Source organism: Staurois parvus, unplaced genomic scaffold, assembly GCF_062004578.1.
Source record: "Staurois parvus isolate SC_StPar_1 unplaced genomic scaffold, SC_StPar_1.0 ptg000001l, whole genome shotgun sequence".
Classification (NCBI taxonomy): domain Eukaryota; kingdom Metazoa; phylum Chordata; class Amphibia; order Anura; family Ranidae; genus Staurois; species Staurois parvus.
The window spans coordinates 6,784,361-6,807,216 of NW_028317797.1; the positions used below are offsets into that span (position 1 = coordinate 6,784,361).

General features: G+C 40.2%; 1 protein-coding gene across 2 annotated transcripts in view; it reads left to right on the forward strand.

The window, feature by feature from the left end:
* KIF16B (kinesin family member 16B) overlaps positions 1–16,978 on the forward strand; it is a 273,891-nt gene extending 256,913 nt beyond the window's left edge. For both annotated transcript variants that reach the window (XM_089691598.1, XM_089692251.1), the window contains 4 exons: positions 4,264–4,425; positions 4,822–4,930; positions 11,647–11,697; positions 13,958–16,978. In XM_089691598.1, coding sequence (XP_089547724.1) covers positions 4,264–4,425; positions 4,822–4,930; positions 11,647–11,697; positions 13,958–16,003 — 2,368 coding nt within the window. In that variant the 3' untranslated portion in view covers positions 16,004–16,978. The remainder of the gene's footprint in view (positions 1–4,263; positions 4,426–4,821; positions 4,931–11,646; positions 11,698–13,957) is intronic.
* The last annotated feature ends 5,878 nt before the right edge of the window (positions 16,979–22,856 follow it).

The following is a 22,856-nucleotide window of genomic DNA, read 5'->3' on the forward strand; positions in this document are numbered from 1 at the left end:
CATGATTAGCATAATATTAAGGAAATCTGGGCTGCGAGAAATCTGTAGGCTGGATTGAGTTTCTGAAAATACTTGGTAAGTGTCTATGTCCAGCTTCAGTGCTTTCTTAATCTGTCATCCCTAAGAAACATTCAACATGCAAACTTGTGATCTGCTTGCTAGTTTTCGGTCAGTCAAGACTAGCTGATGTCATGCTGATCCAATGGCCTTAATACTATCTGCGGCATTGACTTGAAACAAGATTAATATTATTAATATGTGAAAATGGCATCAGAATCCACACTGGTTCACAAAGACAAAAGCCACCAGCATTATATTCTGATACAAAGAATAAACAAAACATACATATAAAGTGCAGCGCTAAAAATCTAAATCCTGTATTATATCTTAATATAAAGAAAAAGCGAAGAAAACACTGTGAAGTGAATAAATGAGTCCCAGTGTCAAAGGACACTGTAAAATGTCCTTAAGTGCGATTATTCAATTACTAGAATGATCAGACATATCCAAGTGCAACACGTGTCACCCTACTCAGTGCTTAAGGAAGGCTTACCAGATGAATTTGACCATCATGTTATAGAATGGTCAAATTGGGCACAAATGTAATCATATGGCAACCGCTCCAGCCACTTCAACAGCCTCCAACCATAGGTCAGACCGCGTTCACCCGCTCCGTATGGATCATCGATGTCAAGCATGTACATAGAACAAAAGAGCTTCCCATAGTGTAGAATCCTATGCATAGTTTATTCAAGCCAAAGTATTGCACTTACATAAAAGAGGATCCTATACAGTGCTGTATACTGGCAAAAAAAAGCGTGTTCCCAGTTCCAAAATGGCCACAGGTGTGCGCACATGCATGGTGACGTACGCCCTAGCTCCACCTTGGGGCTCCACCATTCTAGTAATTGAAGACATATGATTGCACTTAAGGACATTTTACAGTGTCCTTTGACACTGGGACTCATTTATTCACTTCACAGTGTTTTCTTAGCTTTTTCTTTATATTAATTAAGATATTATACAGGATTTATATTTTTAGTGCTGCACTTTATATGTAAATATTATTTATATATTGAAAGCAAAACTTCAGCTTCTGTTAAAACGAAAAATGCTGTTTTGCTGCAGTCCTTACCTTTATTCCAGTGCCGTCTGCTCCAGTCCTCCTCCGGGTTTAATGATGGTCAGCATCAATCTACTAGCTTCCTTAGCTCTGGCTGTCAGTGACACACACCCTGGATCCATATGAAAATTCTGCAGATAACAAATCCATGAGAGTGCCCTTCTCTGCAGCTTTTAGGACTACTTACCACTGACACTGGAGCAGAAGAGGAAGGACCCCAGGATATTACTTGAATGGTCAGAAGACAGCTGGATTTTTGTAATGTACACTATATAGAGAATTTGGGAAAAATATTTGCAAGGGAAAGGGGCTGGGTGCAAAATGGTTGGGGGGGTTGTGTTAAGGCTGGACATGGGATTTTAAAATAAGGGATGTGACGTTTATCCTTGCCCTGCCTTTTTCTGAGGTCAGTCTGTTTGGCCAGTTTCATTTGCCTGACCTGGGATCTCCTAACTCCCATAATCATTTATTCCAGCACCAAGTCTTACCACAGGTAGGAGAAACAGAAGAGGATTTTTTTTTTTTTTTTGCAAAAGAGACCCGTAGAGTCACTTCTGCAATAAAAGCCTACATACCAGCAATGTTTAAATCTAAAGGTATTGTTCTACTTTAAGGCAAACATTACCATAATTAATCCAGATGTGTTCTCACTGAATGGAAGCTTCGTTTTTCTTAGTTGTATATTTGGAGTGTGAATGTATCTAGCCTCTAACAGCTAGTCTCAGAAGTTTTGGAGTAAGATTTGATGATGTCACTTCTCTGCTGCTCAAATTTCTCCTTCCTAGAGGCTCTGACATAAGGATGCAAAGTCTCATCTCTACTACGATGACCACTTCCATAATTAAAAAATGGAAAGAAAAATTAAATGAAAAAAAAACAATTTTTGCATCTGTATTGCGTTTGTCAGCCCAAAAGAAAAAGAAAGAAAGAAAGCAGGGTTTTCATTAAAACAGTGTGGCAAAACATCTTGATTTTATAAAATTTGTTTAGGTATGCAAATTAGCCACTTCAATACTAGGCACTTTTATCCCCTTCCTGCACAGGCCAATTTTCAGCTTTCAGTGCTATCACACTTTTAGACAATTGCACGGTCATGCAACACTGTATCCAAACTAAATGTTTTTCATATTGTTTGCACAATTAGAGCTTTCTTTTGGTGGTATTTAATTGCCCCTGGGGTTTTTTAATCCAAACAACTTTTATTATCAAGATAATAGAGAAAATGGAACAGTACTTACATAATCCACAATGACATTACTGCAACATCAGGATTACACATAAGGAACAGTTTAAAAGAAAAGTTTTTCTTCCTTTCTGTTATAAAATGTTGCAAAAAATAATTGTCCTTCTTCATAAGTTTAGGTCAAAATGTATTCTACTGTATTTCTTTAGTGAAAATAACCCAAATCAGTGCATATTATATAGTCTGTTGGAAAGTTATAGAGTCCACAAACTATAGTATGTATATCTGAAAATCAATCAGTCCTGATGTACTTACAGCCCAAAAATGTCAGAACAGTACAGATATCCTCCAAATTACCCTTTTTGGAAAGTAGACAGTCCATGGTATTTAGCAAGAGGCATGGCAAGTTTTTTTGAAGTTGCAACTTTTTGTCATACTTTTTGGAAAATGAAGAAATGAAAAAAATATCATGATACATACCATTACATACGGTCACCAGTGCAGTACAGCGTCATTATATAACTGGTGTTGCAGTGATCAGGGACACTGACTGGTGACAGTACAAAAAAAAAAGTCATATGCCATCCACCAGGATCAATGAAAGTCCCGCCTGGCCTATAGCACAATGATGGCTGGAACTGGTTGGTCAGTGTTTTTCAGGTTAACTGGTACATGCTAGGGCTGCCTAAGTAAAGTGATTGTAAAGACCCCTGTGTTGTTTTTTAATAATAATAAAAAAGAATGCTTTTGCACAGAACAATCCTCTTCTGGGGTCCCCTGCTGGCACTGTCTGCTTCCCTTCCGCTAAGTGCCCCCATAGCAAGTGGCTTACTATGGGGAACACTTGTGCATGCTCAGCCCTGCTCCACGCTCCACGCTCCCTCCTCACTTCCTGTGATTGACAACAGCAGCAGCCAGTGCCTTTCACTTCTGTCTCCGAGCCAATGAGGAGGGAGTGACCTGCACTTGTGCACATTGCTGGTCCAAGACTGGGCTCAGGTAAGTATAAGGGGATGGGGGGGTCTGGGGTAAAGGGGGAGTAGCACACAGAAGGTTTTTTTTTTTTTTACCTTAATGCAAAGAATGCATTAGATAACCTCAGGTCAAACAGGGTTCACTTTTATGAACAAATCGTAAATTCACATATTTTTGCAGGAAAGAAGGCTCCTGCAGACATTGTCTACATCCCTGTGCCTATACGGGCTGTCAGTTTCAGAGCTGTAGGAAGTGTAAATGGACTACAAGTGTGTTGATCAGCATGCTTACAGTCCATTGAAACTACAGGACTGACTGCCATGGTGGCAAATGGGACTTGTAGTTTATTCACAGATCTCTGTGAATGAATGGTTGCGGCTGTGTAGGAGAGGGATATTACCCATTGTCATAGGAAGGTTGGGCCCTGGGGATGGGAGGCAGCTGATAAATATGGGTATTTTCTATAAAATGTTTTGAGATGGGAGAAGAGCTTGTTCAGTTCACTATGAATGGGTGTTTTTGCCTTTAAGTGGGACTATCATATTCTAAAGGACCCTGGGCTGTGCGAAATCTGTAAGCCACCATTGCTGAATTTCTGAAAATGCTAATGAAGGGTTTGTCCAGCTTCAGCGCTGATATATTAGTGCCTAAATATGGGTGTAACATGTTCCTAAAGGTGAACCCATCCTGTAACCCAGTGTAGTTTAACTAAAATTCCATCTTGTACTTAATTCCAAAAGGTTTCTATAATTTTGGGTTTCTTCAGAAAGGAAGTGCATGTTGCCCTAACCCTTAGCAAGCAGGGTGAAATTATCTTGGGAAAGAGATCTGATTTTATTGAAGTGCGGTCTGCTTACTACAGATATTTTTGTGTTTTGTACACTTCTGTACTGATATACACCTGACTATGTCTTAGAAATTGGTGCCCCCACCTAACCCTTTTATGCAGATTCTAATGTTGCCTCTTGTGAATTACATGCAGGTTATCTCATGAAATCCAGCAGCTAAAGCAGAAGATACATGTGACTGCTGATCCACTTTCAAAAAACCTTTCAGGAGCCCAAGAAGAAAAGCCTCCCCATGCCACCTCTCCGGCAAGCCCGGTGAAATCTCAGCCACATTTCTTTCAGTTGACTGATGACAGGTATATAATCCTATTTAAATCCTCTGCTAAGTAAGCATGGTACAACATGGGCCCTGCTATAATAACCACATATTGTGGTCGAATGCTTTTATCGTTTTAGGGAAACGTATTGTTATTTCAGCCTGTACCTTCACATAAAATATTATTGTAGTAAAAAATGTAATTTTCCCTGCTTTTAGCGTATTTATGTGATTATACCTAAATTGCCTGGTGCATAGTGCAGTAAGTGGATACTGCTGACAAATATCCCTTTCTGATTATGTTAGCTTTTTTATGTGCAATATAAGGGTGTAAATTGCTGGGCTTAAGTGTATACAAAATTCTGTTTGGCCCTTATAGCAAGAGAAGTGCAATTTACTTTCAGACTGTCTGTTTAACATATTAATGCTTTTCCAGAATACACGCATATATTGAAGAAGAAGTACAGCGACGGCTGCAAAATATTAATTTGCCTTCTGAAGACCTCAGCGGCTTGAGTCTGTCTTATTCTTCTGAAACTGGAAAGGTAACATATTTACTCTTGTATTCGCTTCATATTTTGGGAAAAAAAAAAATATATATATTCTTTATTTTATACAGATACTGTATAAAGTAAATGCCAGTATCAAGCACATAGTCTGTGGTTGTATGATTTTGTGAGTGTTGCGAGGCTACATCAAAGTTAAACATTAAGATGAGAACTTTCCAGATTACCATAATAAAGTCAGTTTGAAATATCCTTGTGCGTGCCATTAATTTATTTTGTTGCAGGACTAAATGTGCACTTATAATATATTTTTACATAGATGTCTTCTCAAGAATTATTTTAGTCCATGAATAACAAAGGGGGAAAAAGGTGTATGGGAAATAGAGTGTAGTAGGTATAATGGTGGTATGTAACTTGTGAGCAGTATGGGAACACCTTGAGTAAACTGAGATGTGGTGGAGATAGTAACCAGCAGGCAGGGGACCAAACAAGAGGGCAGTTGAGTGTTGAGGAATAAAGACGTATGTGTATATGGGATGAGGACGCAGGCAGTTCAGTTGGAACTCTTGCAGTTTGCAACCAAACCAGAATGGTCTGAAGGAGGTGGGATGCAGAGGGCAGGGATGGGGGGAGGCAAAAAAAAAAATAAGGGGGGGTTTGTATGAAAGGAGGGGGAAAAGGAAAAAGCAAAATGTGGGCTGCAAGGGAATGTGTGGTAGGGGTAGACTTATTTCTCTTAGTAGCAGGTTCTAAGATTATCCAAGCATTATTGGTTCTCCTGTATTCTTCAAAGGTAGTGTTTTTGATCAAATAGAGCACCGTATTTCTGAATTTTTAGTCTGTGTCCTTAGGGGAATTTGAGTGTACACAATTAAAGTGTTCTTAAACCAATTAAATAATAAATATTATGTGATAACATGATGTACATGCTTTGGGAAATGCTGACTGCGTTCCGTCTCTATTCCAAAGAAAAAGAACCCGAATCTATTGCAAACTAAACCTATATCTACTGTATATGGTAGCTACACCTTGCAGCATTACCTGGAGCCTGCGTTCTGGGCACAGAATGCAACCCCCATTACTAGATGGCTGTTCTGCTCGTTAGCCCTGAAACTGGTTCCAAAGGTGAAACTTTTTTTTGCCTTAATCTATTTCCTGCATTTCCTGAGTCCTGTATTGATCCATTGCTGTGCCCATCTGTCGGTTTTCTTTCCTGTCACCCTACTCTCACAAACTTTGCTCCTGCTGCTGTCAGTCCAATCCTGTGAGTAGAGAGTGGGGGGCAGGGCCGAGCCATGTTATGTGTGTCAATGGATGCACACAACCCGGCTCTTGATCGAGCTTGCACGTCTACTGTCATAGAAAGCGCTTGCTGTGGGGTAAACACAAAAGAGGATGAGCCAAAATCATCGGTGGTGTCCCCAGAAGAGGAGATTTGGGGCTGCTCTAACATGTTTGTTATTTTTTTTTTACAAATTGTCTTTAAAACTGCTTTAAATTGACAGCAGCACTAGAAAAATCTGGCAAGTAAATTATATGAAAGGAAATTGGTTCCAAACTGTGGAATATGAGCAGCAGAAAAGTGAGAATGATTTAATAAAAAATATATATATTTTTGTTATTTGCCAGCTTCTTCCAGGACTGCTGTCATCCTTAGTAACTAGATGTAACAACCCCCCCCCCCCCAGCCTTAGTGTGTCTAGGTGCCATTTAAAATGAACATGCATTTGCACAATGCATTGCATTGGAGAGGGGTGGAAAGGCACTAATAGTTAAGCGGGATACATTTTTCATACAAGTGGAATCATGCAGACACATATACTCACTGGCCTCTTTATGTAGTGACACCTGTTCAATTACTTGGTAACACAAATTGCTAATCAACCAATCACATGGCAGCAACTCAATGCATTTAGGCATCTAGATGTGGTGAAGACGACTTGCTGAAGTTCAAACCTAGTATCAGAATGAGGAAGAAAGGGGATTTAAGTGCCTTTGAATGTGGCATGTTGGTGCCAGTCGGTCTGGTCTGAGTATTTAAAAAACTGCTGATCTACTGGGATTCTCTTGCACAACCATCTCTAGGGTTTACAGAGAATGGTCTGAAAATGAAAAATATCCAGCCAGCGGCAGTTGTGTGGATGAAAATGCCTTATTGATGTCAGAGGTCAAAGGAGAATGGACAGACTAGTTCAAGATGATAGAAAGGCAACATTAGCTCAAATAACCACTTGTTACAACCAAGGTATACAGAATACCATCTCTGAATGCACAACACGTTGAACCTTGAAGGAGATGGGCTACAGCAGCAGAAGACCGCACCAGGTGCTACTCGTGTCATCTAAGAGCAGGAAACGGAGGCTACCATGAGCACAGGCATGCTAAAATTAGACAATAGAAGATTGGAAAAACGTTTCTTGGTCTAATGAGTCTCGATTTCAGTTGCACCCTTCAGATGGCAGGGTCAGAGTTTGGCGTAAACAACATGAAAGCATGGATCCATCCTGCCTTGTATCAACGGCTCATGCTAATTGTGGTGGTGTAATGGTATGAGGGATATTGTCTTGGCACATTTCGTACCAATTTAGCATCTTTTAAATGCCACAGTCTACCTGAGTATTGTTGCTGACCATGTGCATCCCTTTATGACTACAGTGTACCCATCTTCTGATGGCTACTTCCAGCAGGATAATGCACCATGTCACAAAGCTGAAATATCTCAAACTGGTTTTTTTAACATTACAATGAATTCACTGTACTCCAATGGCCTTCTCCAGATCTCAATCCAATAGCGCACCTTTAGGATGTGGTAGAACAGGAGAGTCGCATCATCGATGTACTGCCGACTAATATGTAGCAACTTCGTGATGCTATCATGTCAATATGGACAAAAATCTCTGAGGAATGTTTCCAACACCTTATTGAATCTGTGCCACGAAGAATTAGGGCAGTTCTGAAGGTGTCCAACCCGGAACTAGCAAGGTATACCCAATAAAGTGGACAGTGAGTGTATGTATAATATTTTCCGGGGGCATTGTCCATATTTTAACAAAGAACCTCAGTGTTTGAATGCCTGTGGTGCTCTGTGCTGGGAGAGCTGAGTGACAGCAACATACTTCAAAACGGGTGTTTCCACAGACCAGGATTACAGAGAAAGACACAGGTCACATCCTATCTATGTGCATTAAGGCCAGTGTTGATGGGCTGTTCTACTTCATGTCAAAACTGCTTCTCTCCTCATATAATTTAATGTGAAAACAGGTTGATGCAACTTAGGAGATCAAAAATAGTTCGACTGCAGGAAAAATGTACCTGTTCATTACCCAGAATGATCTAAGAAGAATCTCAAATGCAGGTTGAATGCACCTAGAAGCAAGCTGCATTTTTCACATTGACATAAGTGCAAATCCCTTACTTGGAGCTCCAAGTCTTTTCATGTTCCTATTGATCTACTCAATCATATTTAGACATCATGAAAAACTACTGTTACAGTATAAGTAAATAGAGGTAAGAATATGAAAAGTTTGTTAGCACAAGAAGTTATCTGACTGCATATGTCTGTGACTTCAATTAGGCTTTAGGTGGTGTTCTGGAGTTTGAAGACACATCAATAAAAGGATTGCTATAGCTAATACTACGTCAGAATGATCAGTATACAATGACAGCTAAAGTTTTATATGTGTATCTTGGCTGTTAAAGTTGATGTTGGTCTTCTTCCCCCTCTGCCTCTTGAGCCTCCTTAGTGACCCACATGGCCTCCCATCACATTTGCAAATTAAACAAGGCACCACCTTGAATTTTCTTTCAGAGCAGTGGCACCAAGTCACCAATCTTAGAAAATCAAACCTAGTTGTGAACTGTTTGTGTAAACTCCCAATAGATCAGAAGTTTCTATATAAAAATCCTAGGGTATATTCAGTTCCTGCAAGCTCAATGGTCATTTATAAAGGATGCTCCAGAACAGTGTTTCCCAGTTTTTTATATTTTATTTTGTTTAACAACAAATATTTACCATGTTCCTCCTGGAGTGTATCAATTTAAATGGGGTACCTCATTAACATTGTGGATCTATTATCTGTGCTCCATATATGTGTAACCAATTTTCCTTCAGTGGCTGAGTGAACCAAGCACTATGATTAGTGCATTACATTGTTCCTTTGACATTTAAGATATCCTCATGGGGTTAAACTCCTCTACTGCTTTAAAATATTACAAAGAACTTTAGCATCACCTGTCCTGCTGTGTGTAGAGTCATTATATATCTAATAGCTGGCTTCCAACATTACAATGCATAATATAAGTACAATAATCTTTAGATTTACGAACAACTATGCATTGTGAGGTCATCTAAGTCAGTGGTCTCCAAACTGCGGCCCACAGCCCGATGTGGCCCTTTGCTTGCCTATATCTGGCCCTTGGGGCACCATTCCATCCATTGACAACAATAATGTGGTACTAGTCCATCCACTGACATCAGTGCTGGGCAACAGTCCATCCACTGACATCAATGATGGGGCACCAGTCTATCCACTGACAGGGCACCAGTCCATCCGCTGACATCAGTGACGGGACACAAGTCAATCCGCTGACTTCAATAACGGGGCACCATTCCATTCACTGACATCAGTAATGGGTCACCATTACATCCGCTGACATCTATGATGGGTCACTGTTCCATCCACTGACACCAGTGATGGAGCATTTTTCCTCCCGCTGACACCAAAGATGAGGTGCTATTCCTCCCACTTATACAGTGGGTCACTATTCCTCCCATTAAAACCAATGCCCATTTGGAAAGTTTTGAGATCCCTGATCTAAATGAGCTATTCAGTTTTACACCCCACAAGGTAAGCCCTCACAGTAGATTGCTGTTGATAAATCTAAAGGAGATTGAATAACCATATTTATTTGAATTTAAGTGATTGTCGCGTAACTGACCTTGCAGTCCCCCCCCCCCCCCCCCACACACACACACTGTGAGGGTTAAATGCTAGTTAAGTCTAGAAGTAGAAAAAAAGCTACTATACTTAGCTTATACTTAGCTTATTTCTTGCTTCAGTAGGCCTTGGCGCTCACCTCTTCTGTTGAATGCGCCAGATTATTGTGGGTGATCCCTCTCTGCCCTCACATACAAGGCAGAACTATTGCCCTTGCATTGCATATGATAATGTCAGTGTGTGACTGCTGGCTTAAGCACCTTAGAAAGGAGGCTTTGGGGGACCAGTTGCACAGATGAAGGGTGCCTGGTGGAGGAACGTAAATATTACACCTTATTATTTTACCCCTAACTTTAACAAGCATTTAACCCTTGACATGCGAGGGAGCCCCACTACAATGGTATTTTTTGTGTAATTCCTGCAGTTCAGCTTCTGTGTGTGTGTCCTGCTTTGCAAAACCTTTATTTGGACAAGTGATAGTGTCTAAGGGAACAACATAATGTCACTAGTTAAACCTAAAGTGTATGTAAACCCAAATACTAGAATTCTGTAAATAGTTCTCTTTTTCCTTGTAAATCTGTTTTATATATAAGTAAATGTTTAAAAAAAACTGTTGATCCTGCCACTGTCTGTGCTCTCTGAGGCCTTCTTTAGTAGGGTAACCACCAGCTACCAATGCTGCAGGAGCTTTGTCACCCTTCTTTGTGATCTACAGGCAGCTGTGCTGTCATCTAGTTTGCTGTGATCTATGCCCCTGCAGGATGATTGACAAATGCTCCTATTTAACAGCTGAGACAGGGACTTCCATAACTGTAACTGCCACTTTAGCTGGTGGACAGTTTGGCCTCTTACAAGAGGTGATCTACTGGGAGGGGCAAGGTAATAATATTATGTTACCTGGGGGAGGATTCCATGGTTCCACTTTAAAGTGGTTGCATGAAGGTAAAAAAAAAAGCCTGTGTGCTGCTCCCCCCCTCTCGATTCAGCGAAGTGCATGTAAGCCTTGGCTGTACCGGGTCTCTCTCCTCATTGGCTCCCACTGTCACCATTAGTGAGTCAATGGGGAGAGGGTGGAGAGGGGAGGGACAAGGGAGAACACCACTGCCCCCAATAGCAAGCCGCTTGCTATGGGGGCACTGGGGCGTGCTCACTCCTAAGCCCCACTCTATGCATCCATAAGACACATAGACCCCCCCTTTCCTCATTGGCCCTCTGGCTGTGATTGTCAAGGGGGACGAGCCAGGAGCGCTGGCTGGGGACCCTAGAATAAGAGGATCGAGGCTGCTCTGTGCAAAACCATTGCACAGAAAAGGTAAGTATGATATGTTTGTTATTTAACCACCTTAATATTTCACTATAGCCAAAAGATGGCTACAGTGCGATTCTCTTGTTCTGGTCTATAGAAGTCCTCCCAGAACGAGTCTTTTTTTTTTTTTTTTGTTTAGCAAAAAATAAAAAGACCAGTGGTGATTAAATACCACTAAAAGAAAGCACTGTCTCAAAAAAAAGATACAAATTTCATATGGGTACAGTGTTGCATGACAGCGCAATTGTCATTCAAAGTGTGACAGCGCTGAAATCTTTAAATCTGTCTGGTTAGGAAGGGGGTGAAATTGCCCAATATTGAACTGGTTTTAAAAAAAAAAACTTTTAATATTACTTAAAACTCAAGCTGAAAAATGACAGTTGGCAAAAAGAAAACCTGGAATTTGACAGGTTGTTCTGTGTTATTGGGATTAAGTTTAGTTTATAAGGAAAGACCATCATTGTGTGAATATTTTAGTAGCATGCTTCTCACAAGTTACTTGTTGTTTTCAGGGAAAAGACAATTTTTTGAACAGCATTACTCAGAGAAAAATGAAGTATGAGGTATGTATCCGATGCCTTTTGGGACATGGAAATTAATTTGCATGACTAATGATTCACTTTGATTTAGTGTTATGTAGATTGATTTAAACCTCATTTTAAAGGTGGTGGGAAATTTTTGCTATTCTTTTTTCAACAGAATACTTTGGTTCAGTTAACTTACCCCATTAGCTTCTATACCTGATCATGAAATGTTTCTGTCTAGCCATCATAGGTGACACCTTTATGACAAAGAGTTACCATCTATTGATGATGTTTATTTTATTATATTTTTAGTCACATCAAATTGATATTGATCTTCGTTTAGTAGAGGGTGAGACCTCCCTCGACTTACATTTTAGTTATGGTTTGACCACTGGTTTTGTATACTTCTTACAACTGCAATGATGAGCTTTTCCCTTCATAACTCCTGCTTGTAGCAAATTAATATAATCACTTTGCATTAATATAAGATGCTGCATGCATAGGAAGACTCCCTCTTGACAGCCATGGCATGGTGGCAGACCTGAAATTCTAAGAAACTAAGTCCCCAAGGGAGATAGGACAGTTTTAAGCCCTCTGACTTACCCTAAATATTAAACATTTCTTTCATGTGATCATTACAGTTTTTCCACCTACAGAAGCATGGGATTACTGTGTAAGGGAAACACAGGCTGACCAGAACTGCAGCTGCAGCTGTTATATGTGTATCACATAGTGTAATTGCATAGGCTTAGTGTTGTCAGCACCTTGGTTTGTAGGTGACACTGCTCTATTTTTATTGCCTTTTTCAGCTATCTTACTAGATGCAGATGTGAAATGCTGCACTGCAGCGCTACTGGGGTTGAAATCCTGTAAACTACAATAAAGATTCTAGTTTTGTAGGCAACAGAATAGATTGTAGTGTTGTTTAATTGGTTAGGACATAGCATGTTCAGGAAGTGTTAGATTTTTTTTTTTTTTACTAAGTGACCTAGACATGCATGCTCATGTTACATGAATGTTCTTGACGTTGGGTCATACTACTAATCTAAATCCACACAATGAATCGACGAAGGACAAAAGGGATCTGGCTGAATATGTCAGATGGCATTCTTCTGTAATTAACAAAGAACTGTTGCAGTCGTTCATGATGTCATGTACATTATATTTTAGTCTATCGAAACTGCAGGGTATGACTGCTGTAACCAATAAAGTTAACCTTACCTGACCTCAAAAGCACCTAAAGTAAAAATTGGGCTGAAGTGCAGGCACCTTATGGTATCTGCAAATACACATGTTAAGCAGGGTATACACTGACAGCAGGTTGAACGAAAAAAGCCTGACACATCTCCACATCAAGTGATAGAGTGCTGGTTTTCCAGTAGGACTATTCAACAGAAACTGGTCAGCTTCTGCTGAACAGACGGGGGTACACACATACCGAAATTCAGCCAGTTCCCAGTGATACATGTAAATTGACCTGCGTCCCTGCACATCCTCTTGGATTCTAGTCCTAGGTTGTACATGGAACCTTTACTTGTCTCCAAGTCAAGATTGGGACCCATTCATTCCTAGCACTTAGCCACTCCCACAGCCTTTTAGCAGATGTCAAAACTTCAGGGGACCATAGAGGCTCTGGCATTAGCAGTTCAGTGATGGAGTATAGTTTGGCCTTGAAAGAGGCAATACTTGTTTTTGGACTGAAGGAGACATCAAAGCCTTGTGTATGGCTTCTAATCAAAAAGCTCCAAAGTAATAAATCTAAAAATTAAAACATGCTGCCAGAGGTATTTTCACCTTCACTTTTTAGGTCATGTCAGCTTATTTTAAATTACTTCTGAGTTTTATATTCACACTTAATTTCCTTCTGTAATGTAAACAATATGTTCAACTTAGATTTCCCTGTTTTATCATTGACAATCTACAATTTGTCTTGATGTGTCATTACAGGGACTCTTGCTTAGTAGTTGGTTTAATCTGTATGTATCTGGTGTCCATGACACCAACACATTTGCAACTAAAATTGAAATTTATTTTTATAATCTTTTTTCAGCTGCATGATAGGATTAGCAAAATATATGTATGTAAACTCAAAGGAAATGGGAGTTGAAGCATAACATTTTGGGAAAACTCTACCAAAACAATACTTTAAATGATGTAAAATATTGTAAAGTAAGTGATGGAAATCTGGCTAATTTCCTAATCAGCACCAATCACAAAATTCATGATTTTTTTCTTTGAAAATTATGTGTGTGCAAAAAGGAAATATTGGACTCTTTCCTGTCTTTAACATTTTAAACAGAAAATACAAGAACCTCAGGCAAACCCTGGAAAGGTATCTTTTCTTGAGATTGGATCTATCCCGTTGCCGCCTACGAGACAAGCCAGGATGGCAGTTGTTGAAAGGCAAAATCTAAATCCTGTGACTGCTAATTTATATTCTTGCTTCACAAGAAAATGTTCTGACTCTCAAGAGAAACATTTGAAAGAAGAGAATGAGAAAGGGAAAAATAGATCATCCATTAGTGAATATTTTGACTTTCTGTCTGACACAGAACGTGAACCAAGTCACCTTCTCAGTAGAGAGCTCTGTAACAGCAAATGCTCTCATCAAAATATTTCATCTGCTGCTCAGAAAATTCCTGCCAAGACCAAAGGGAAGCATTTAGAAAGTGTATCTGGTGACCGCGATTTCTTTCAAATGGAATCTGACCGCACTTTCTTCCAGCAGATGTCCTCCTCCGAGATGAAGACGCTTGATAATGAGCAACCTGAGTGCAATGATATATTTCACTGTAATCTCTCTGAGACCAATATGCTTCCTGAAAATGAGTTAAAGGAGAACAAGCTTTGCTGCCCAACTCACCAGGGTATCTTCCAGCAGTCTCCTGCTTACCAGCATGACTCTGATTCTAACAGGGATAACTCCTTGTGCCAAAATATAACACATCAAAAATACAACCTGCAAAGTCTTTTTAGCAAGTTTTCTTATCTTCTTAAAATGAGGAATCTGCCAACCATTCAAAATGTTATTAAGCAAGCTAAAGAATTGTATGGCAAACAAGCTGATAGCGCACAGAACATTCGGGGTCTTTCGCTTGTTAAAGATTTGCCATTTGGAAAGTATTTACCGTTCACAGAGTCAAACAGGCTAAATAAAGGTTTCACTACGTCTGATGCATATGACAACAAGATAAAGGTTTACAGCATTGGCCAATCAGATAGAGAGGATAATAATGCTGAACGGCTGGTGCTGTTTGAATTGTCTCTTAGAAAAGGATCAGAAGATTTTGATGGCCAAAAACGCTATGCTGCCACAGGAGAAAGTGCCAGTCTGGTCTCACTTGCATTCCTGAAGTTTCCTAATATGTATTTCAAATTGGTGGACTACTCTTCTGGTGAACTTTTGGATTACTTCATTGGCACATTGCCAGGCTTTCATGCTGACAAGAATCAGTTTAAAGGTCTATATTGGCATTCTTTGGGCTGCAATAATCTTCAAGAACCCCAGCCAGCCTGTTTACTTATGTTCACATCAGATCTTTTCTTTATTTTATTTATGGGCTATGCTCCAAAACTTTTTTGTTCTTTACCTCTGACTTCTTTGCAAGAACTTCACATTTGTTTTGGAGGACAAAGTGTATGCCTCCTGGGGACATTTGAGTCCTCGCCTCTGGCTGTATATACATTTGACAATCACTGTACCCTGCAGCTATGTCAAGACTTAGCAAAAATGCTGATGCCTGAATTGAACTATGAAAGATTCATCAGTCATCCATTGCTGAGTATGGATCTGATGGAACTGTCAACTGACTGGAATGCCGATGCATCTGACATTGTCTGCTCTAATGGCTTTAAACTGACTTGTAACTTCAAAAATACATTAGCAGATATGGTCTATCTCCTTCATGAGAACACCAATGGTTTAAAGCCACCATTAGGAGATATGCGCTTGTTGATGTACACAGCCGTTAAAGTTGAAACAGGAAAGACACAGGGTGTTTATACATGGCTAGCCCTTACAAACACATCTGTTGCTCTCGTACATGATGAAGCATTGCTTCCAGGCTTGTGTTCTTTATCTTCAACTTTTAACCAAATAAATATCCACAGTTTGAGGGATATCCAATGCATTATCTTTACAGACAATAATAATTTAACCAAACTGGCTCTCATTTTCTCCAGTAGTGACAGTGAGTTGCACATGCCTGTGGAAATAGATGACCTAATTTCAGTTGTTTCTGAGGAGCATGCAGAGCACAGGTTATCTTCAGTAACCGATGCATGGAGACTTACTTTCAGCTCCCATAAACATGCACTTTTTCTTATTAAACATCTCACAAGTTAGTCAGCCTTTTTAAAAAAAAAAAAAAAAAAAAAAAGGTAGGTATGCCATATCTAGTTCGTATGCCATATCAAGTATATCCCCTTCATGAGCCAAGGTATTTTATGCATTTGTGATCAGAGTTATTCATTTCAGTTGAGATCTGGCCAAGATTGCGTCACAAAATTAAATAAGCCTTGTTGTTTTATTTCTGTGGGTTATTCTGGCATGCTGTGGGTTCCCTATTCACCAAGTTGATCAGAAATGGTAAAGAATTTGTATTAGTGGGGGCCACAAGCCTCAAAGGACTGCTGGTTGTACAAGTGCAATCCAAATGCCAGGAAAGGGTTTTTAGCAGATTTTAGCATATTGTTTCCTTAACAAGCACAATCAGGTCACCTGGGCATACAAGTTTATTTTTCTCCAAATCCTTTGATGTTGACCTATCTCAAGGCAAACAACAATAACTAGACAAGAGTTTGTAACCTTCCCAATAGTACCTTCTATTTTCAGTCCTTCAACTGGGTTTGTCTGGTGGTGCCCATACACATGACATTGTGATGACATGACATAAGCTTGTGATTTACCTGACCTAGTAGTGAACTAAACAATCACAGTGTACATATATAATTCTCATGAACGTTATAAGCTTCAGATGAAACAACCAAAATGACTATGCTTGATTGCAAAGCTTCATCATTTGTGTCTTCAATTTCCATTATGTGCGATACAATATAATCTGTTAGTGACTTTGTTTTGTCACGGTAGCTTAACACTTTTGAATTTGACATTGCAATGAATAAAATATTGATTGGAAAAGTAATAATGTTTTCTATATTTTATTGTATTTCCCTGTTCATTTACTGCAGTCTCCAAAATGACTAGCATTTTATAGACACTTATTCAGACAATTGATTTGTAATAAGTCTACAGCACAGGATTATGAAATTAAGTTTCTTATTACCTGGCAATAGCATTATGTGCCACAATTTTCCTGTAAACCACTCATCCTTGTCTAAAATAAAGTGGTTCTATAGACATCTATATAAAAAGGATTTTATTTCTGATTATTTTTTTTCTTTTAAAGCGCAGCTGAATTTGGATACCTGACAGCAACTATAGTCTAGACATAGTGTGTGCACAGGTATTAACTGATCATAGGCTTTTCTGTCCTGAAATCAATTAATTCACACGTATTTCATTTTAAAGATTCAGATTTACATATTTGCAGTGCGTTACCGCATGCACATTAACTTGTGCTGCAAGTTAAGGCAGGCTATTTATTTGGAAAAGGCTGCCAACCCACCACAATAGATCTATGAACAGGCTTGCACCTTTTTTCCAGCAGATCACAAAGCATCTTTGGCTCACATCTGTGCATTGTGGTGAACTAAATCCACAATGTGTGATGTGTTGGGGTGCCACTTATGCAGCACAGTTCAGGTTGCCGCAACGCAAATGTGTAGACTTGGTTTAAACACATTGCTGTGAAGGAGATGTTTATGAAATGTGTGCACTGCACTTATTTCAGTAATGAGGTGCTTTAGTGTATTTTGTCATGTGTCATGTTTGCATGCCTCCTAATGGGAAAGGATGACACATTCTAGTTTCAATGTTTTTAGGTGTAGTCTGTTCACCCCAATCACATCCCCCAAGTGAAGGTCTATGAATACAATAGGACGTCATGTTATTAATGTGTTGAAATGCACTAAGTTAAATAAAAATGGATATATTAAAATAAAATGTACAGTATTTATAGTATTCCAAAGCAGTCAACCAGATTTTAGTAACTTTGGACTGGTAGGAGAAAAGCAGCTTTAAACACATGCCGAAAACCATCTTCCAAAAGTGTTTAGCTGCATCATGGGTGTTTATTTCATTGGGCAGAATATTCATTTATTCTGTCCACTGAAATGAATGAAAGTTGAGCACGTTTACACGCTTTTAGGTGTGTCAGGCATTTTTTTTGCTCAACCGGTCCTCTCCTGAACATGACTTTGGTGCATTCAGATTTCTGCCCATAAACGCCCCTGCCTCTAAATGTCTGTAAATGCCTCTGTGTGCATGGACACAAAAGCTAACATGGTGTTTAGAGTCAGAAAAAGAAAAATGTCAAATGCCTGTTAAAAGCTGTTTTTTTTTTTTCTGTAGCTGTAGTGTGCATGAGGCCAAAGGAAATAATGTTTTTTTTCCACACTCTGTACCCCATAATGACAAAGTGAAAACAAAATTTTAGAAATGTTTGCAAATTTATGAAAAAGCAAAAACTGAAATGTCACATTGGCATAAGTATTCAGACCCTTTGCAACAACACTTGAAATTTAGTTCAAGTGCCTCCCATTTCTCCTGATCGTTGCTGAGATGTTTCTACATCTTGATTGGAGTCCATCTGTGGTAAATTAAATAGATTGGATATGATTTGGAAAGGCACACACCTCTCTATAAAAGGCCTCACAGCTGACAATGCATACTGTATCAGAGTAAAAGCCATGAGGTCAAAGGAACTGCCTGCAAACTTCAGAGAGCTCCATGAGCTGGTTGCCTAGTCAAAGTGAGAAATCAGGGGAGAAGGGTCTTAGTAAGAGAGGTGACCAAGAACCCGATTGTCACTCTGACTGAGCTCCAGGTATACTGTGTGGAGATGGAACAAAGTTCCAGAAGGACAACATTTTCACAGCACTCCACCTAGCTGAGCTTTATGGCAGAGCGGCTAAACAGAAGCCTCTCCTCAGTACAAAACACTTGAATGCCCACTTGGAGGGCTCAAACTGTGAGGAACAAGATCTTTGGTCTGAAACCAAGATTGAACACTTTTGGCCTCAATTCTAAACATGTCTTGAGGAAACCAGGCACCGCTCATCACCTGCCCAATACTATCCCAACAGTGAAGCACGGTGGTGGCAGTATCATGCTGTGGGGCTGCTTTTCAGGAGCAGGGACTGGGAGACTAATCAGGGTTGAGGGAAAGCTGAATGGAGCAAAGTACAGAGATATCCTTCATGAAAACTTGTTCCACCACGCTCAGGACCTCAGACTGGGTCAAAGGGTCACCTACCAACATGAAAACTATCCTAAGCACACAGCCAAGACAACACAGGAGTAGCTTAGAGACAACTCTGTGAATGTCCTAGAGTGGCCCATCCAAACCCCCTCACTTGAACCCTATTGAACATCTCTGGAGAAACCTGAAAATGGCTGTCCACCGATAGTCCCCATCAAACCTGGCTGAGCTTCAGAGGATTTGCAAAGATGAATGGCAGAAAATCCCCCAATCCAGGTATGCAAAGCTTGTTGCGTCATACCCAAAAAGACTTGAGGCTGTAATTTCTGCCAAAGGTGCTTCAACAAAGCACTGACTAAATACTTGGTACATGTGGTATTTCAATTTTTTCCTTTTTTGTAAATTCACAGGCATTTCTAAAATTCTATTTTCCTTTTGTCATTATGGGGTACTGAATGATAAATGAGGAAAAAAACTAATTCAAACAACTGTAGTATGGGCTTCAACATAACAACATTGAAAAAACTAAAGGGTGCCTAAATACTTTATACAGTGGATGATTAGCTGTTACATTTACTCAGCCTACTGTTTGTATGGTTTGCTTCTTTTTTTTCCCCTGAGTATCCACTTCTGTTTAAATAGTGTTGCTGGTTCTTGAGAATTGTGTGTCTATACAGTATCTGTGAAAAGGCTAGACTTTAAAAATTAAAGTTTGATAAACAGGGATTCAATTCTGAATGTCTATATCATCCATCAACCGTGGTTCACACGTCTGTTTTTGGGATGTGTTTTGAGCATGCGTATTAGCATGACAGGTGAAATCAAATGTGTTTCTATGGATGACGTACACAGTGCATTTTCGGAAAAGGTTCATGTGAGTTTGGGGTATGGGGAAACTCATGTGAGTTTGGGGAATTTTCATGCTATAAAGTTCAATGGGAACTGTAGGTAGCAATGCGTTTTTCAGTGCATTTCCCTACCAGAGTGATCAGAGAGAGAGAGACTCTATCTCCAAAATCGCATTCAAAAACACTGTTGTGTTCAAGCACAAAATGCATGCAATCGAACTGCTGCAAATACATTTTATGCTTATGTTTGAACCTAGGCTTAAGGAGGCATGCTGGAATGCATTTTAAAAGCACCTTGTGACTTGCTCACCAAAACACACAAAATTCTGAGGCATTACTTTGTATTTTGGCAGTAATGTACAGTATAAGATAGCTGTCATGACAAAGGTCATCAAGTCTTTTAGGGCTCCTTCACACTTATTTCTAACTCTTGCTAAGTGCCCCTATAGCATTTGACAGGCGTTAGACAGGCATTTGGGAAGCATTTGATAAGCATTTGCCAAGCGTTAAAACCGTGCCACAAACACCTATAATGAAGTTAAATGGTATTAACGCTCCGCAATCGCCTCGCAAACGCCTGCCAGGCATTTGTGGAGCAGCACCATAGACTTGAATGGGAGGCTTAAACTCCTGACTTGACATGAGGCGTCAGTTTTGCCGCGACACAATGCTAACGCTTCAGAGTGAACAGCACTGTGTGCTGCCATGTGCAGAATTTTCATAGGCATTTGAGAAGTGTTAAAAACACTTCCCAAACGCCTGTCTGACGCCTGCTGACAAAGCTAGTGTGAACGTAACCAAAGTCCTACATTAAGGACCTGTTCACACTTGTGAAGTGAGCTGTGTTTCCCAACATAAGAAAAACACAGCTCTCTGCACGGCTGCTCAGAAAGCAATGGTTTTCTGTGTGTCTTATTTGCATTTTCCTTGCACTGCTCTGCAGGCAGGGCCGTGGTTAAGGGGGTACCACCAGTCTTCCTGTACAGGGCCCAGGCCAGTAGGGGGGCCCAGACAGCTGGGCGAATTGGATGCGGGCAGAGAGGGTGATGGGCATGGCAGGGGGACAATTACTGGAATTGATCCCCTGTATGTCTCTCTCTGCAGCAACTGAAAGCTGGCTTCTTCTGCTCTCCCTCTCTCTGGCTTTCAGTTGCTGCAGAGTGAGCTATACAGGGGATCAGTTCCAGTAATTGCCCCCCGCCACACCCACAACCCTCCCTGTGCACCATACATTTTCCCCACCCCCACAATGCTGCCAGCTTCCCTCCTCTCCTTCCTTTCGGCAGCTGCAAGCACACAATATAATCCTTCAGAATGGAGAGTTCTGGGAGGGTCTGGTAAATACTGTATGTTGTACTTACCAGCTCCTCCCTTTCCTGAATGAACATGAGTGATAAATAACACTCACTGTGTTCATTCATAACTGAAGCATAGTAAACTGTGCTTTTTTGAGGGGGCGGGGGGGGGGGGGCTGTCAGTTTGGCTGTATGGGGCCCCATGGTTTCTAGCAGTGGCCCTGTCTGCAGGTCTCTGACAGACTGTGTATTTATATGCTCAGCTGAGTGGCCATGCATAGAAATCAATGGAAGCCCAACATAATTTTGAGTACATGTAAAGCTACAAAAACTTGTCAAACTGCAGACATGCAGCAGGAAGTTGGCAAGGACTACAAACATGCCATTGGAGTTGGAGACTGGGGGGGGGGGGGGTTGGGTGCTTCAAGAGACATAAACTGGGGAGATCCATGCTATTACAGCCCTTTTACTAGTCAAAATGTCTACATTCACATGTGCCTTTATTGTTATTTCTATCAGCAAAATTCATTATAAAAGAAAAGATAAAAAACATAAAGGATCAACAGCTCAGAAAAAAAGCAGGAAAGAAGTAAACCAAACCATTAATTACTAGATGTCAGTGTAGAGAGGATTTTTCCTTCACTGGCTTGAGCAAACATTAAAACAGAATATTGTAAGCAAGGGCCCTCCAGGGCCTCACTAGAAGTGCCAAAGGGACACATGCAGACCCCAGGCCACAGGTTGGGCATCAGGGATTTATAGTTTGGGAAATCATGCTTTTGTGACCTATCATACTGTAGTTACAATAAAGGATGTTTATTATCTAATTAGTTGCTTAAGGTTACTGCATATTACAGATTGCATTGCTCTAGATGTACATACAGACTTCTCTAGTTACTTGTGCAGTGGAAGTGAGGCGGTCTGCTACCTAAGGCACATATAAATAGCTTGGTTTTCTTTCCAGCATTCTAGTATGTTTCTTTGAGAATGGTAAACTTATTATTTGTAGATGTTATCTTTCGACCTGCTCAGATTTTTAATGAATCAGTCAAAAGCTAATTTATCTGCAGCTAGTAGATGATAACCAAACAAACCTAAAGTTATTAAAGTAGTTGTAAAGGTAAAAGATTTTCCCTAATGCATTCTCTGTATTAAGGTTAAAAATCTTTCAATGTCGGCTCCCTCCAGCCCCCTTAAATATTTGCTTGAGCTCAATCTTGATTCATCGCTGTGCATGTCTTCAACAGTGCTGTTCTTCTCTTCCCTTTCTCACAAGAGGTTCAAAAGCAGTGAGGTTCATTGGCTTCTGTTGTCAATCAATCAAATCCTCTGAGCAGAGAGCAGGGGGGGGTAGATTGAGCATGCACGAGTGTCCTCATAGCAAGCAGCTTGCTATGGAGGCACTTGGAGAAGAATCACTTTACTATCATATTTATTGTATAAGTGTATACACTCACTGGTCACTTTATTAGGTACACCTATTCAATTGCTTGGTAACACAAATTTCTAATCAGCCAATCACATTGCAGCAACTCAGTGCATTTAGGCATGTAGGGGTGGTGAAGATGACTTCAAACAGAGAATCAGAATGGGGAAGAAGGGATTAAAAGCTGTTTGCTGTTTTTGTCATTTACCCGCTCCCACCTCCGGCTCAGTTTGCCGCGGCGAAGTTTCCCCGAAGTTTGGCCCCTTCCTTTCTCCCATGGTCTCACAGGTCTCAGAAGACTTCCAGA